Source organism: Cydia pomonella, chromosome 2 (genome assembly GCF_033807575.1).
Source record: "Cydia pomonella isolate Wapato2018A chromosome 2, ilCydPomo1, whole genome shotgun sequence".
Classification (NCBI taxonomy): Eukaryota; Metazoa; Arthropoda; class Insecta; order Lepidoptera; family Tortricidae; genus Cydia; species Cydia pomonella.
Window position 1 is genome coordinate 4,944,239 of NC_084704.1, and position 15,724 is coordinate 4,959,962.

Here is a 15,724-nt window from a genome sequence, read left to right on the forward strand (position 1 = left end):
CATTAGTCACAGCTCAATATGGAACGCACTACAACATTCAAATATTAACCAAAAATATATCAACATTTTGAAATATATTTACACGCACAGTAAAAGTAGAGTTAGACTGGAAACACTAGGAGATGAAATAAATATAGAACGAGGAGTCAGACAGGGGGACCCTCTATCTCCGAAGCTTTTTATCGCAGTGCTCGAAAATATCTTTCAGAAATTAGAATGGAAAAATAAGGGAGTGCGGATAAATGGACGGTTTCTGAACCATCTCAGGTTCGCTGACGACATAGTTATAATTGCTGAAACTGGTAAAGACCTTGAGGAAATGATGAGCTCACTCGACTACGAAAGCTCAAAAATTGGTTTAGAAATGAACATGAATAAAACTAAGATTATGACCAACCATCGCAAAAGACACATTGTGATAAAGGGAAACAACATAGAATATGTCAATGACTACATATATTTGGGAAAACAGCTGTCATTCAAAAAGTCTAGCAATGAAGAGGAAATAACAAGAAGAATAAACGCAACTTGGAGGAAATTTTGGACATTGAAAGAAATCCTAAAAGGAAACTACAGTTTGCACCTAAAAAAGACTGTATTTGACACATGTCTACTACCTTGCCTATTGTATGCCTGCCAAACTTGGACATTTACAGACGAAATAAAACAGAAAATCAAATGTAGCCAAACAGCAATGGAAAGAAGTATATTAAAAATTAGAAGAATTCAAAAAGTAAGGAGCGAAAGCATTAGACAAAAAACAAAAATCACCGATGCTCTCAGGCACGCGCTCTCACTTAAGTGGAGATGGGCTGGACATATCTCACGATTCAAGGACAGAAGATGGACCATAGAAACCACGCGTTGGAAGGGACCAACGGGAAAAAGAAATGTTGGCCGACCAATAAGGCGGTGGGCTGATGATATCACACAAGCGACAGGAGCCGACTGGATTAAGCTGGGCAAGGACAGGGAGGCATGGAAGAGGATGGAGGAGGCCTTTACCCAGAAGGGGTCCATATTTCATTAGCATTAAGACTAACAAATTAATTTATGTACTTTTTTTTTTCTCTTTCTACTACAACCAACTAACAAAATTTAGATGTATATATGCGAAATATGGAATAAATGGCTTTATTATTATTATTATTATAAAGTTAAAGAAGTGTTTGAAACAGATTTTGTTAACTAAATTGGTAAATTAAGGATAACAATGGATGATTTTGTTAAAGTTAAATGCGTACTTTTTGATTAGGTATTTGTGTAGGTAGTGTGTTTGCTTAAAATAGCCCTGTTTAAGCTTTTATTTTGTCAGCAGTACAATTTTTTTAAATATTTAATCAACATATTCCTACATCATACATTTTTATAAGTAAGTATTTACAATGCCACAATTTGTGATACATTAGGAAATCATGCTTAATGTTTAATAATCTTACATGAATGGGCACTAAAGCTTATTTTAGCAAACTAAACTTTTAAGCTGACGCACCGGTTCCGAAGCTGAAGTTAGAACTTAGTTTCAAAAGAGCTAAGTTCATTCCAACTAAGTTTAGTTTTAGCCTAAAGTCCCGTGAAGGTCAAGTAGAGTTTGTGCTTCATTCAGGTGCCCGTTTACATTAAACTAGTAAATTAGTAGCTACTCTAAATGTTAATTAGCTTTCACTCATATTCTTAAGTTAAATCTTTTGTTAAAGTTAAACTAAATTTGTGAATGTGAGCAGTAATAGTAAGTAGTAAAACACTTTATTGTACAAAAAGAAACATAAAACAGGATAGAACACATCATTTGTACATAGGCGAACTTATCCCTTTCAGGGATCTCTTCCAGTTAACCTTTGAGCAATTGAGGAAGACTTGGAGAACGGTAGAAATCAAACCTGTACTAATAGGCATAAAAGAAAATATTTAATTTCCTAAAAGAAAGGTAAACCTATAAGTCCTATAACCTACAATACATAAGGATATGACCATATAAAGGCTTGTAAAAATGATATCGTCTTTTATGTTATTCTAATAATCTTTTCCTTTGACTTAACTAACTCGAAATGACCTTTTCATCTTGAAAACTGTATGGAAATCTTTTAAAATCCTGCATAAAGTATAAAATCATGTAAAAACTTGCAAAAACACAAACATTTGCTTAAAAAACAGTCCTCAAATAAAATAAAAAAGGTATACGCGTGCAAACAATACATTTAATAGCCAAAATTTAAGAATGTCACACAGCTCGGTCCAAAATCAGTCGCAAGGTTGAACTCTCAATTATACTAATGAATTGTGGAGTTATCTTTCCGTGAATATAATGTTCGTGATACAGTTACATTAATTATGGGACACAATGGCCGTGCAAATTGTCCCCTGGGGGACCGCGTGTACGTCGTAGTAGCGGTCACACGATCGTCAGTAGGTACAGTCAGCATCAAAAGTAGCGTATGAAACAACGCGCCAAAAGTATCTGATATTCCGGATAACTTTTCCAAATATATAACAATTTCTAAAATTCGCGTTCAAAAGTATATCTTTTACGGTCTTAGTTGTTCAATTTAAAGACATCACTTTTTGTTTAGCTGTTACAGTATGGTAGATACTTATGAAGCGTTATTTGATCCGCTACTTTTGATGCTGACTGTACCACAGGCTATTGGCTAGGGCTACGTGCTACGAGTAGGAGTGTGATAGAAATTCGGAGCGCCTAAAAATTCGGGCATCTTTCTCCTTTACTCCAATTCTCCGACAACAACGCATAGTTTTAAACAGCAGTCAGTTAGATAAAGGTGATGTTCGGATGGCGATTGCAGCTGCATTACTGTTGCGGTATTACTGCTGCAGCCTTAACGCGGGCGCTGTCAATGTCCTTTAAGTATAATTCATTCATTCATTATTTTAAAATAATAACTTCAGTCCAGTGGGATTATTTCGCCAGTATCAAGGTATTAAGAGCTTTAAATACAACAAAAATTGTACGCCTAGTACATAACAGTGTACGGTGATTTTATCTCTTCTAAGTGATAGCTGGACTGTACAAGTAGCACGTGGTCTACCGGCCATTGACTCCAAAATGGTGGTTAAACGCGTTTCAAGATTAATTCTACATTCACTGCACACTACCACATTCGTTTACTGGATAATAAGCTATCGATATCTTATACCTTTAAACGAGCAATTCTTGTATATATATTTCTGTGATCTCGGAAACGGCTCTAACGATTTCGCTGAAATTTGGTATATGGGGGTTTTTGGGGGTATACAATCGATCTAGATTAGTTTTATGTTTGGGAAAACGCGTGTTTTCGAGTTTTCATGCGTTTTTCTTTCGACGCAGAATATGGTCGCTAATTTCGTGTTGCCGGCCACTGTCCGTCTGGTCCACCGGGTTAAGACGCAGACTGCTAAACGAGTGTTAAGGGTTCGAATCTCGCCCGGTGACTAACTTTTGTTTTTTTTTTTTATGTTCAAGTTTATATATAATTTTTTAATTTTTATTGTTTTAGACAAGTTTAATTTAGTAAAAAAATGTAGTTAAGATTATCACCTATACACCACCATATTACAATAAATAGTTATAACCGAGCAAAGCTCGGTCACCCAGGTACTTACACTTTAAACACCACTACGGTAATGCAGCTACAGTTGCGAATCCGAATGTCACCTTAATATGTCCCATACTCGCCAAGTCGACGCCACAGTCATGCACAGAGCGAATATACGGATTATCCGGACTAAAAAAGACCAAAAAGCTAACTTTTAGTTTCTGAAAACAAGGTTTATGTTCGCCTTCGAACCATAATAGTCCAGTGTTTCAAGAGGAAGGTATCGAAATCACACCACGTATGGAATATCATTTGATATTTCCCACTAGCATTCGGAGAAGGAAAATATATTGAGAAATCGTTACATCTCCTCGTTACCACTTAGAAGGATATGTGTCGCTCGTAAATACAAGTTTCGACAAATCTTGGGAAGGTATCCCATCCCTTAAATGCACCCGGGAAAGCATTTAGACACATCGATATAGGAAAAAGAATGTTAGGAATGAATATTGATGGACGGAGAGCGGATGGTAGACCGAAAAAACGATAGATGGATTGTGTGAAAGAGGCTATGAGGAAGAAAGGAGTGAGTGCTGAGGTGACGAAAGATAGAGGAGAATGGAAGAGAATAACATGTTGTGCCGACCCCACATAACGTGGGATAAGGGCAGGAGGAAGAAGATAAGAGATGTGATAAAAGTTTTGTTTTATTTTTCCTGTTTTATTGTCGTTATTCGTTAGCTTTTAATAGATTATCGGCCCGATTCAAAGAATGATTATGACACAAAGAAAAGATCGACGAAGAAGAAGAAGAGAAAGACGGGGAAAGATCTTTAAAATATCTATAACTAAACGACATGCTAAAATTGACGTTTATTTCGATTTCGCTTTGATCCCAACGATATTTCTAACGTCAAAGTAACATTGGTTGCCCGAATCAAGCTGGTTCTGTCAATTATACGACATACTAACGATATCTAAATGAGAACTTATCTAAACCAGAACTTATCGTTATCGTATTTCATTCTTCGAATCGAGCCGTATGTCTGGTCGTTACCGAAAACCAGAGGTCCTACCGCGAAAAATTAGTTAGTTTTTCTTATTGACCACTCTATGGCTCGAATATGCAAGAGAAACGAATTTTCTGTTTTCGGATTTGCCGTGACGTCTTTTTGATGTTTGTTTTTATTTTTTTTTTACCTTATCTTATTCAAAATTAATATTTTTATTTATATTTCGTTGTAACTTATGTATTGTTAATAAATGTTTTTTGTTTCTTAAAGCCTACTGTAGCTATTTCTTCTGTTACACCCTTAGGTGATGAACTTTGGATAGCATTTACCTGAACACGGGAAATATGAGCTTTACACTTATAGTGCGTTTATTTGAGCGTGACAATTTTCAAAGGCTTTATCAAGGTTGTCTGTAAACAAAATCATACATATTTTACCCATACTTCGTTTGCATAACAGATGGAGATATCAAATGTTTTTAACATTCAAGAGCTACAATTTGTAAGAAAACTAACACACAGTTTTCACGTATTTCGTTTTAAGCGTACATTACAAAAAATTGTGTTTTACCAGTGTATCTAAACATTTCAAATGTAAAAATACTTATACAAATACATACACTGCTGCTCTTCAATATTTAGGCTACGTTTCCACCGGAGATTTGCGAGGATGCGTTGCGAGGGATGTGTTTGTTAAGAACCAATAAAGGCACTTCATTTATTTATCTTCGCTCAGCGCAGCTCTAGTGGACAACGCTACGCATCCTCATCTCATCATTATGGAGTCTACGCATTCTCAGAGAAGTTAACGAGATACTTTGCTACGTAATTTATGTTACCCACATACTTCAAATATGACCTTTTGTTGTTAAGAAAAGCAAAACAGCTTACACTCTGCTGAGTAAATATTCGCTTAAAAATTCTCATTCTTTCCCCGCATAGAAAATCATTGCGCGCGTCTTAAATACATTACCGATAATTTTCTATTTGATGTTCCATTCCACACATCAAAGCTCTCAGCTTAAGCCTGCGTGCCATTTTCCAATTTATACGATGAAAATATGACGATCCTACACAAAACAGGGATTAATTTCATTTTTCCCGGCTTCACATTTTTTATTTATAGCTAATAGGAATTAAAAGATAAATGGGCATTTTTACATGCGCCAGGAGGAAAAGAGTTCTTAAAAGGAAAGTAAACAGATATCGGGTTTTAATCCCCGTTAGTAACCCTTTGAAAAGTAAAAGCTTAAATGGATTATTAGCTAATCACGTGAAACGTGTACAATACATTTGTACCCTGTTTGTTGTTGTTTTTACACTGAGCTGAGCGTTGGGAGGAGCTTGCTGGAAGAAGGTCTTCTTGGCGTTCTACCAACCATAACGGTGTAAAAAGATTTGACGATAACCTCTTCACTAGCTTAGACATTAAACGCCAGTTACGGAAAGAGAGACATAAGCCCTCCTTCGTGTACGCGTTCAACACAGCTGGCCAACTTTATTGTCACGCGTGCAATACGCTAGACGTCCATACGTAATGGTTATTTAGGGTCGCCGTCATCGAAAACGATGAGTAGGACTATACAATGGGCTGTGCTCTGAAGAATTGTTTGACATGATGTCAATGGCCGCTTTCTATGACCGCACCGTTTGCAGTCGGCAGAGTGTTCATCTCACACCCTAGAACCCAATTGGTCGCGCACAGTGCGATTTAAGAGGAATTTCCTCTCGCGGACGCTTCGCGGACGTCCCTGCCGAGGTTTTCTCGAGGGGCTACAGTATGTGGTTCTTCAAAAAAGGAATGTATAGATATTTAAAGGGTCGGCAACGCGCATAGAACACCCCTGGAGTTGCAGGCATTCATAGCGTACGGTGGATGCTTACCACCAGGCGGGCCGTATGCTTTGGAAAGTAAAATCTTGTTTCTTATTTTCTGTCCGACCGTCGACGCCTTTTACCCAAATGCCATAATTATGGATTTGTAATGCCTCAATCTTACCAATAACAAGATAAATTATAAACTAAATCAGCGTATAACAGTAATTACATGTAGAGGGAGTCCTGTAATCAAAGCACATATATAATGAACGCAATATTCTGATTACACGAGGCCTAGAGCAAATTACCGAACAGCGCTTCACGCGAAAGCAGATTTCCGACATAATACTGTAACTACTGGAGGCCGATTTTAATTTAACTATTTGTTATTGTTTTGGTTTTATTATGAAACGACCTTGATATGGCTCACAGTGCATGTCAAGCGCACCAAACTAGAGATAAATGCTCTAATGACGCCTTTTATCACGTGCGCGCGCGTAAACCAATCAGTGTGGGAGTTCGTCAAGATTGTATCAAAACATGATTAAAACGTCAAATTGTGAAATCAGAATTGGGCGTCTTTTACAAAACAATATGGCGTGCCAATGCTACTGCTATTTTCCTATATGCCTAGAGGATCAAAGCTCAGGAAACATTTGGCCGAATTCCCCTATGAAAACGTTTTTCTAAGGAAATGAGTTGTTCTTCAGCAATTTTTGTTTGAAATTGGCGGTGGGAAATTGCGATCGCTTTTGTACTTTGGTGAAATATGATAAGCAATAAGGATTATTCATTCAGAATTTTCTTTTGGTTCCAAGAATTTGGATATTAAATATTATATTCATTTCGGCGTCGTTATTCTTTAACCTTTTGAACATGGCTTCATACGCAGAATGACATAGTTTAAATTTTGAAGTTGAATATAGATAGTGTCATCCACGATGACGCGCAGATTTGTCAAATCTAACCATTAATGCCATGATAATACGAGTCTAGGTACACGTCTTCGTGAATAACACGATCTATATGAAATGTAACTACTGTTTACAAACCTCAAATTCCTTTCAGCAGATCAGGCGCTATGTATTTAAATGAAACAGATTGTACGAACATGCCCTAAATTTGTGTAAACGATATTGTTCCGTGCTTAGGCATAAATTGGGAATCTGGTAAGCCCTCGGGTCCGTACGTCCATTTTATCGTCCCCGATTTACTTCAGTAATGCTACTATCAATTAGCCTTCAACCCGAACTAGGTATTCACCAAAGTTATTTACATTCTTGCCACTTGTCCAGAAAAAAAAGACCTCTGTATACGCGCTGTTTTTATGAAACTCGGGGACCAAAAGAACCCTTTAAATACTAGCGTCTTTTGAGCGTCGGCGTCTAGTCAGCGCTCAGCACTATGGAAAATGGCATCGCTGCGCAGTTGCGCCAACGTTGCGTTGAGCAGCAACCATAGAGTTGACTAGACGCCGACGCTCGGGAAACACTACTGTGGGGGTCTCTAAATATAATAGCTGTTACTAGCCATCAGGTACATTTTTTTCGTAAATAGTCATGAGGCTTACCGTAAAACTCGTTCGATCATTAGCTTTTTAAGTCCTGATAGTTTTCTATCCATCAAACAGTTTGACGGCTCCACAAAAACCTCTTTGTGACTAAAACGTTTATTATACGACAAAAGACCCAAAAGGGTGTTATTGTTCACGTAATTATTATGGTGAAATGGTTTCATGCAAGTCATTTTAGTGCGTAGTATATTAAAATTTACGATAAGTATATGTTAAGAGTGTTGTTTGTTGCTTTCGATGTTTTAAGTTTATTGTGACTTGTTTCTAACTTAGTAACTGTCAATTGTTTATGGAAGGTGTTTTTTATCAATATTATCGATGTTTGGTTAATTTTTATCAAATAAACCATTATTAATAATTCCATAAATCACATCACATATAACTATATAATTGAACTGAAACAATACCAGAGGTATGAATGTAAATAGATCAAATGGAATCGGTACATCAAGTCAGTAATTTCAGACCATTATCCAATGGCTTAAACGTTCAACTGAAAAACAATTCGTCCTCAACTCCTTCATTCACAATCTGGGTCGTACCGTACAATCAGTGACAAAAGTAACTAAAACAACACAAGTTAATAAATAAATAAATAAATATTTGGGGACAGATTTTTACCTAGCCCCGAACTAAGCAAAGCTTCTACTTTGGGTACTAGGTGACGATATACATACGTATATAGATAGATATATACATAGAAAACATCCATGACTCAGGAACAAATATTTGTGTTAATCACACAATCAAATGCCCTTACCGGGATTCCACGGACCATCGGCTTCAGAGGCAGGGTCACTATCCATTAGGCCAGACTGGTCATCATGGTCGTCAAGTGGGTGCTTAACCTTTAGAACGTTTATGGTGTACAGCGCGTAATCGTAAATCTTGACGGAATGCACGAAGGTCGGTATTGGGCGGTAGCCGCGTGCGTCAGTAGACACTCACTGGTGGTCAAAGTTTAAATGAAATGAAAGTGAAACTAGTGGCCCATAGATAAATACCTTAAAACGAACGTACATATTATAACAATATACCTCTATTAACTATTATAACCACATTATTGAGATGCATTACGCAACCCCGCAGTGTCAGGGAGCCGGCCTCGGGGAGCCTACCGCGAACCACGTTCGACGTGTTGCCTCTCTGTCACGCTTACGTACGAATTTACTAGTACGACAGAGAGGCAACACGTCGAACGTGGTTCGCGGTAGGCCCTCAGAATCGCCGAAACTCGACACCCTTCGGCCAAAACTCGTCCTTGTTGAAAATAAATAAATAAATATTATAGGACATTATTACACAAATTGACTAAGTCCCACAGTAAGCTCAATAAGACTTGTGTTGAGGGTACTTAGACAACGATATATATAATACATAAATATTTATAAATACTTAAATACATAGAAAACACCCATGACTCAGGAACAAATATCCATGCTCATCACACGAATAAATGCCCTTACCAGGATTTGAGCCCGGGACCATCGGCTTCATAGGCAGGGTCACTATCCACTAGGCCAGACCGGTCGTCATGATCTGTACGACGATCGTGAGCTAAGAGTAGCTTAGCTTACATAACAGACTAAATTTCAATGTTTGAGTAGTGGTTACATACTTAGGTTACCTAACCATCCAGTGATCTTACGAACCCGGTGCGTGCCTGTCTTAACGCGGTTACATGGCTTACCATGGTAAACTCGAGTCGTACAACAGAACCGCTTTAGTTTTTTTTATATAAATAGGAGGCAAACTAGCAGACTAATCGCGAAAGCATTATCTACCGTCGCCCATGGACACCTGCAACACCAGAGGTTGGAAGTGCGTTGCCGGCATTAAGATAGAAGTACGCTCTTTTTTTATAGGTTTGAAGGGGGAATGATCAAGGTATAATTATGGCCGACCATTCTAGACAGTTGATTCAGTCGTCGGACTTCGGACCGTCAACATCTCCTGAGGATGTCTCGTAGAGAGGCGAAACACGTGTCGAGTTTTGCATTTTCGGTGGTGGTTATACTTATTTGCGTATTTATTTTTGCGGTAGGAGGGTGAGAAAATTAATTGCATGTAAGAATACGCAAGTAAGTATAAAGGGTTGGCACTGATCAGGGATCGGAACCGGTTTTTTGCAAAAACATCGAAATAACCATATATTTCGGTTTATTTTATACTCTAAATGTAGGACTCAGTTATGTTTTCAGATAACGACTTCGTATTATTAGATTGCCTAATTAGAAATTAAGTAATTAACAAAGAACGAAAAAATACCGTTTTCGTTCCCATACAAAAAATACCGGTTTCCGATCCCTGGCACTGATTGACTAGCACGTCATCTTTTCGCGGATAATAAAAGTAATATTTTTTGTTTTAATATCGTATCGGTCCGGAAATATAACGGACGGACAGTTCAGCTGTGCGAGGCAGGAAGTTAGTAAAATCATCTTTACTGTTTAGGATATATTTGCTTGGTAGCATTTCTGCCGCTGATTGTACTTGAAACGGCAATTCCACGCGGAGACATAACCCGCAATGTAAAAGATAATCTCGCTTAAGCGTGCGTGTAAAATATTTCACAGCGGAGATATGCTAATGTTTTGATATTATTCAGTCAATGTAGATTATTCCGGGTTGTTTACATAACAATTAAACCCATTACCAGTAGGGACGCGATAGTTCGGGGCGAACAGATATACACTCGTACCTACAGAACGGATAGGAATATCTTGTCACCATTTCCCCGATTTAAAACCAAACGCTTCTTTTCATAGGATTTTGAGTTTCCAAAGCGTCCCGCTTGGCGCGAAGTGTCATTAAATGACACTTAACGCAAACGCGTACGTCACGTTTCGCTATCGAATAAATTTACACTAAGGGTTCTGTTTAACGAATAATGAAAGTAATGTTACATTTGAAAAAAAAAGTACTAGGTTCAAAACTTCGAACGTTTTTTGCAAAGTTCTCAAGACTATTTACTAGGCGACGAAACATATTTACCACAGGCGTAAAAGACATCCGTAACTTAAGTAGCTTACTAGGATTCGGGCCTGAAACCATCAGCAGGAACCACCAACAGGATCACTAGTGAGTAGTTTAAAAAAGATTTTTTGTTGCGCTGAGATGTCAACCTTAATCGGCACTCGCGCTAACTCTGATAACGTACTTTAAGATTGTGTTACACCGCGCTGATACCACGCTGTGCGTGCTAAGACTAGTGCACTACTGTATACAACACTACTTCATTCTCAAAATCGTTTAAGGAATATTTAATGTTGTGTTGAGGTGACAACCCTAACCGGCACTCGCGCTAACTCCGATAACGGCAAATAACCGTTATTTAAGATTGTGTCACAGCGTGCTGATACCGCGTTGTGCGTGCTAAGACAAGTAGTGCACTACTGTATACAACACTTCTTCATTCTCAAAATCGTTTAAGGAATATTTAGTGTTGTGTTCAGGTGACAACCCTAACCGTTACTTGCGCTAACTCCGATAACGGCAGATAACCGTAATTTAAGATTGTGTCACAGCGCGCTGATACCGCGTTGTGCGTGCTAAGACAAGGAGTGCACTACTGTGTTCAACACTACTTCATTCTCAAAATCGCTTAAGAAAATTACTATACATGTTACGTTACGAGTAAAATAGTTTTAACTGATTCACAAATACAGGTTCTAAATCAGGCTGTAATGTGTAAAAGAGATATTAATGATTATGTCACAGCGCGCTGACAATGCTGTCAGGCAACTAGTAGGTACCCTACTTGAGTAATATTATTTCATTCTTACGTTCGTCGTGTTCGAAATTGGAATTACTATTAATGGCTATGAAGTCTTTTAAATCGTCGTCCCAGACTTCGACAAAGAATGAGGCATCGTACCATCACCACAAATATTAGAAGCTAGAACATAAAAAGTCACTTTTAGTCTTAAAGCCTAGCTTTTTCCACATATTGGCTAATAAAAAAGGTACTATTCAAATTCAGACCACACCAGTATTATGCATTGCGACATGACTGCCGATTGATTCCGGTCTGACCGACTGGTCAACAACATATTGGATATTTGAGGCAGCAATGCAGTCGGCAGTAATTTCGCGCTGCAATACTGCTGCAGTAATGCCGTTATAGTCTGAATCTGAACGGTACCTATACGAATAATCATACATACATAGGTAAAACGGCCTTAAAAGAGCTTACTGTGGGAATAGATCGATTTGTGAAATATTGTCCAATAATATTATTTATATAAACATGTACTTACTCAGTTTGTATATGTTTGTGTTTGTTTGTTTGTGTTTATGTTACTCCGATCTTCTTGCTCAGATTTAATGTACCGTACATTTCCCAACCTAGTACACCGCATTCACGTACTAAGAAGTGGAGCACTTCAGCTATTATCAAATTTGCAAGACGGACGTTCACTTGATACTCTCAGCACTCCAGTGGCTCCGTACAAAGCCTTGCTAAATACAGTACAATGGACAAGAACACCTGCACAATAGTATTTGTGGAACAAGCTACGGTGAAGGCTGGCTAAACCTATCTTTGTGCCTACACAATAGCACAGACAACTGGCTCTGTGAGCTGCAGGACGCGAAAATCGCCATTGCTTCGCCATTTTGATAAAATCCTAAAACTAAACCGACAAAAACTCCATAATTTTATCAACTGCTCGCAAAGTTTCGCGAGAATCGGTTAAGGAATGCAACCCGTAGAGAACAGCCACAACACGGAAGAATTATTGCCCAAGCAGAAACGGAGGCGTTTCTACAAAAAACTGTTTTTTTTTGACGCGCTGTCTTTCATTCTCTTACGTCTTATAAACTACTGGATGAACATATGGTTGAGGTTGAGGTGGTTGGCTATTTGTCACAGCTTTTAGATAGTTATAGGTTAGATTTATTCCTATAAAATACAAAATAGTGACTGTAAAATCAAAATAATAAACAATATCATGTTTTTTTCACCATTTTGCAAATAGCAGAATGCTCGAAACGAAAAAGTAAACGACCACGTTTCAAATTTCGCTGTAAGCATCCTTGTATTCTACTCAATTTATGTGATTGTTATTTATTGATTATTTTATTCGATGATATATTCGATTTTTTTTAATGTGGATGAAGTAATGATTTAGCATACAACATCTACAATATTGAAATATCAATATTTTCAAATATTGTTCTATTAACTGACAACCGATTCATTAATGGAATTAAAAATGTTAACATAAAGGCCACACGAAATAATTTCTTAGAAAGTGACACAATTTACTGTGTTTTTTCAACCCTTAGCCATATTTTGCGAGGTGAATAGGTCACATTGAGCGACTTTTACCATGGGACCAACCCCGAAATCACGAACTATTTTTGTTGGTTCATACATTTTGGCTGCATAGTAAAAGATGCAAAAATACTCCGTATAGTATATTCCGTTCAGCTCTCGTATATCGTATCTCTAATATCTAGTCCACGTATTGAAATTCCGACTACTTGTAACCCTAATCATTCAGAACGTGTACCGATACGTTTAACGCCGCACACATCGCATTGTCCTAAGTCAATCCGAACGCCATTGTTTCACGAACATGCTCTAAACTTGTCGGTTTGTCTTCTGTCTTTTGTAGTGACGTAGTCAGGGTCGCCATGTCAGGAAGCAATACAGGAGCATAAGTAAGACAACTCAATGATGAGTAAAGCCCGTCACAGACAGAGCGATTATATATATGAGTATTAATATACCGTGAGATACTAAAAGATACCGACAGATATAGTATAGCTAAGCATCACACACGCCAACGTTACTAAAATAGTTATTTACGACACGAGTGCAGAAAATAGGAAATTCGCAAAGAGTGGTGATAAATTAAAACTAGACCGAAGGGAGTGTTTTAAATCGACACGAGTAGCGAATCACCTATTTGCACGTGTATCGTACAGCGTTTTACACTCACTCACATATGCACGGAAAATGCTCATTCCCGCACGCATGTGGGAAAGTAGCACCATAAATACTGTAATATATATTATAGCTTCGTGTGTGGAGTCTTTCAAATAGTACATAAAATATATCGTAATTTGCGTCCTTGAAATGGATATATTTCAATATGACTCCTAAATTAAATCCACTAATAAACATAATATTATAAACTTGAAAAATTTGGATGAAATTGCAATAACGTTTTATACTTTGTATTCCGAAATTAATGTCCTAAAGGCTGGTGTTAGGGTTATCACCTAAGATTTGCCTATATGTATAGGCCTACCTCTTAGAAATTCAATCTTTCCGACTTAGAGCAAGTTGTCACGAAATAGGTACAATCCAGTTGGTCCTGCACTCTTAGATTGACTACTCTGCGTAACGTATTTTAACAAGTTTTTTTTTTTCTTTTCAGCCCGAGAGCACACATCACACCACGTCACGAGACTAAGGCACTCCAGACACCTCCAAGGAAACACTCCAAATATATACACAGCATCCGTGAGTGACTTTTCCCACCGTGCGCAAAATCTCTCATTACCCTTCTTACACCCAACAAGCTTAATTGATAGAAATTTATATTTATTTACGCTTATTTTTATTTATAATGATAATAGATGTATTTCGCATGTCATGGTCATTCTTTAGTATATATGTACGGTTTTTGAAAAATGTATTTTCATGTTTCTTGAATATTTTTACGCTAGCGAGGATTTTACGTGAGTAAAAACTGTATAATCAATGTTTAACCTTGTTATTAGCTGCAAGGATCTAATTAATCACATATTTTTGTATTTAATAGTGACACGCTGACATGTATTTTAACACTTATAATGCTAACCCTATGTGTCTATTACACGCGTATGTATATAACTATTTAATAATCATTAGAGTAATATTATATACACGGTGTAACATGAGGATACCGAAGATTTTCACTGTGTATTCCTGATCACATTTAGAGACTAAAATGTCACATAAACTATTCTGGATTTAGCCTAGTTTCAGATTTAATAGCAATTTAAAAAAACGTCTTAAATGCCGGGACAACGCAAGGAAGAGGAAAAGAGAGAAAAAACATTCTTTATATTGTAACTTAGTGCAGAACGACGTTTTGATTCCGATGATGGCATTATGGGTCGTAGTCTAAATATCATTAGTGATAGATGTCATAAAGTGACAAATAACCTTTGCCAAAAATAGTTTTTACAAAAAAAATCGTATAAATTCATTTTCAGTGCCAGTTTTACCATTCACTTTTTATGTACATGTCATGTCATGTGTGTGGTTTTATGTGTGTGTCATACATACCATAAAATTTGAAAATAAAACTAAAAAAACCTTTTTTTTGGCGAAATTTACTTTAACTTGTATAACATTTTTTTGGCCTCAGAAGTGCGTGGTTAAAATCTTTCGGTTTCCTCATGTTACACCGTGTTTGAACGGAAGCTCATTTTTCTGTCAACTAAATTGTTAAATCTTCGTCTTTATTCAGGCGACAAACGTGACAACGGACAGTGACAATATAAAAGTCCTTTGACACTGTCATTCTATTAGACATGTTGTCAATTTGTCAAAAATAAGAAATTTTTTAAATACAACGCACGATATACTACATACTTACTCTATTTAGAATTTTAGAAAATATTGGGTGTATTTCGCTCGGAAAAGAGATAGAGAAGTGTCTTAACTTTTTTCACTTTTGTGACCCTTTTTGTACACAGATTTTATGACTCATCAATTTTGTATGCAATGTTAAGGACATTTTTAAGTACCTACTCTGACTCGTCATTCTGAGTTCAAATAACCCAGCA

General features: G+C 37.2%; 1 protein-coding gene across 1 annotated transcript in view; it reads left to right on the forward strand.

Moving 5' to 3' along the window:
- The window catches only part of LOC133531939 (DE-cadherin), a 384,560-nt gene that overhangs the window by 289,977 nt on the left and 78,859 nt on the right, over positions 1–15,724 (forward strand). The window contains exon 2 of the mRNA XM_061870377.1: positions 14,326–14,411. Within this exon, the coding sequence (XP_061726361.1) occupies positions 14,326–14,411 (86 nt within the window). The remainder of the gene's footprint in view (positions 1–14,325; positions 14,412–15,724) is intronic.